This window comes from Penaeus chinensis, chromosome 24 (assembly GCF_019202785.1).
Source record: "Penaeus chinensis breed Huanghai No. 1 chromosome 24, ASM1920278v2, whole genome shotgun sequence".
In the NCBI taxonomy this organism is placed as follows: Eukaryota; Metazoa; Arthropoda; class Malacostraca; order Decapoda; family Penaeidae; genus Penaeus; species Penaeus chinensis.
Window position 1 is genome coordinate 25,214,416 of NC_061842.1, and position 1,704 is coordinate 25,216,119.

The window sequence follows — 1,704 nt, forward strand, 5'->3', positions numbered from 1 at the left end:
ATTATTTGGATTTACTCAATCATAAAAGAATGTTGCAATAGATAACTTACTTATAGATGTAGCAAGATATAAAAAAGGGAGAGAAAGAAAGAAAGAGACAGACAGAGATAGATAAATATAGATAAATATACAAGATAGATCGGCGGCTGTCCACCTGTACGTCGTGACACATAACTGTCACGATTACCACGATTATTTTGCAGACGTTAAGTGTTGGAAGTTATTCTAAAGTAACCTAACCTTGAAAAAAAAGATCCCATGAAGTAGGTATGGTTTTCTTGTATAGTAATTTAAAGTAGCTTGTACATTTTCTAGGGAATTTATACATGTACAAAATATTCGTTTTCGTGTCATAATGGAGTAAAGGAAATAGTTTTAGTCGCAAGACTGCAGAGGTTAAGAACCTTTGCAGGCTTGATTAATAGACAGAGAGAGAGTGAAATAGATATATAGAGAGGCAGATAAATTCGATTAGTAGATACATAAATAATTAAGAGATGGATATATAGATATATATACACTGATACAGAGAGATAATGCATACAAACAAATAGATAATTCCTCTTCTCAGTGTGTTCAGCGGATCCTCTGCTGCCTGTTGCAAACATGAATTCCAGTTGGAATGGCGTAAACAAGGTCGTTGGAGCGGAGGTAAGGGCCTTGTTGTGCGTTGTTTATTTTCTAATTAGTTTTCTGATCGTTGTGGTTGTTTTTGCCTTTTAGATCTTGTTGTGGTTAAGAATTGCGATAGATTGAAACTGTATTTAATGCACTGAATCTTTATCAATGAAGGTTTATTGTAAATGTCAGTTACTGATCAAAAGGTAAACAAATAATCATCTTATACAGAGAAAAAGAGAAATACAAGAAATGAAGAGAGAGATAACGAGAAAACGAGATATAACAGAAAAAGAAAGAAAGAAAGAAATAGAAAGCGATAAAGAGCAACAGATAAAGAGAAAGCGAGAGAGTGAAAGATTGTAACGAGTCTTAACAACAGTGATTTTAAAATCCCTCAGGTACAGTACACATGTGACGCGGGTGGCTTCTTCGGAGATCTTAACGCGACAGTAAATATTACTTGCGAAGAAAGTGGGAACTGGACGGAAATTGACCCGGAAATATTCTTCTGCAAAATACGTAAGATGTTTGGATTTTTTGTTAAGAAAATTCTAAAATTTGATCTAGGACTTAGAGATATTTCATTTTGCGTATGGTGTGTTTCTGTTCTTTATGTTATTTATTATTCATATTCATGTTATTATCGTTATTATTATTACTAGTATTATCATTATATTATTAGTATTGCAAGTACTATTATGATTGCGGCTGGTGGTGATGGACGTATTAGTAATGTGTTATTATTATGATTATGACTACTACTACTACTACCACACTACTACTACGACTACTGTTACTAAACTCAACCTTTATTCTCTCAATCCTACAGCCGTGCCAGGTGATCTCCCTCCCATCCCCCCCGGTGCCATCATGGTGGCCCCAGACCCCCCGTACTGGGTTCCTGCCGCTATCAGTTTCATCTGCCGTGAAAACCAGTTATCTCCGCTGAGCACCACCAACTACACGATATTCGGAAACGAGAGTGGGTGGAGTTATCTCGATCCTGACTTCGGGTGTTATAATGGTTCGTGAGATTATGTTGACACTGTTCTTCCTGACTGTATTTTTAGATTATTTTTTTGT

General features: G+C 35.8%; 1 protein-coding gene across 1 annotated transcript in view; it reads left to right on the plus strand.

Moving 5' to 3' along the window:
- Positions 1 to 606: 606 nt before the first annotated feature.
- The window catches only part of LOC125037901 (sushi, von Willebrand factor type A, EGF and pentraxin domain-containing protein 1-like), a 7,162-nt gene continuing 6,064 nt past the window's right edge, over positions 607 to 1,704 (plus strand). The window contains exons 1-3 of the mRNA XM_047631138.1: positions 607 to 651; positions 1,020 to 1,140; positions 1,451 to 1,603. Of these exons, the coding sequence (XP_047487094.1) occupies positions 607 to 651; positions 1,020 to 1,140; positions 1,451 to 1,603 (319 nt within the window). The remainder of the gene's footprint in view (positions 652 to 1,019; positions 1,141 to 1,450; positions 1,604 to 1,704) is intronic.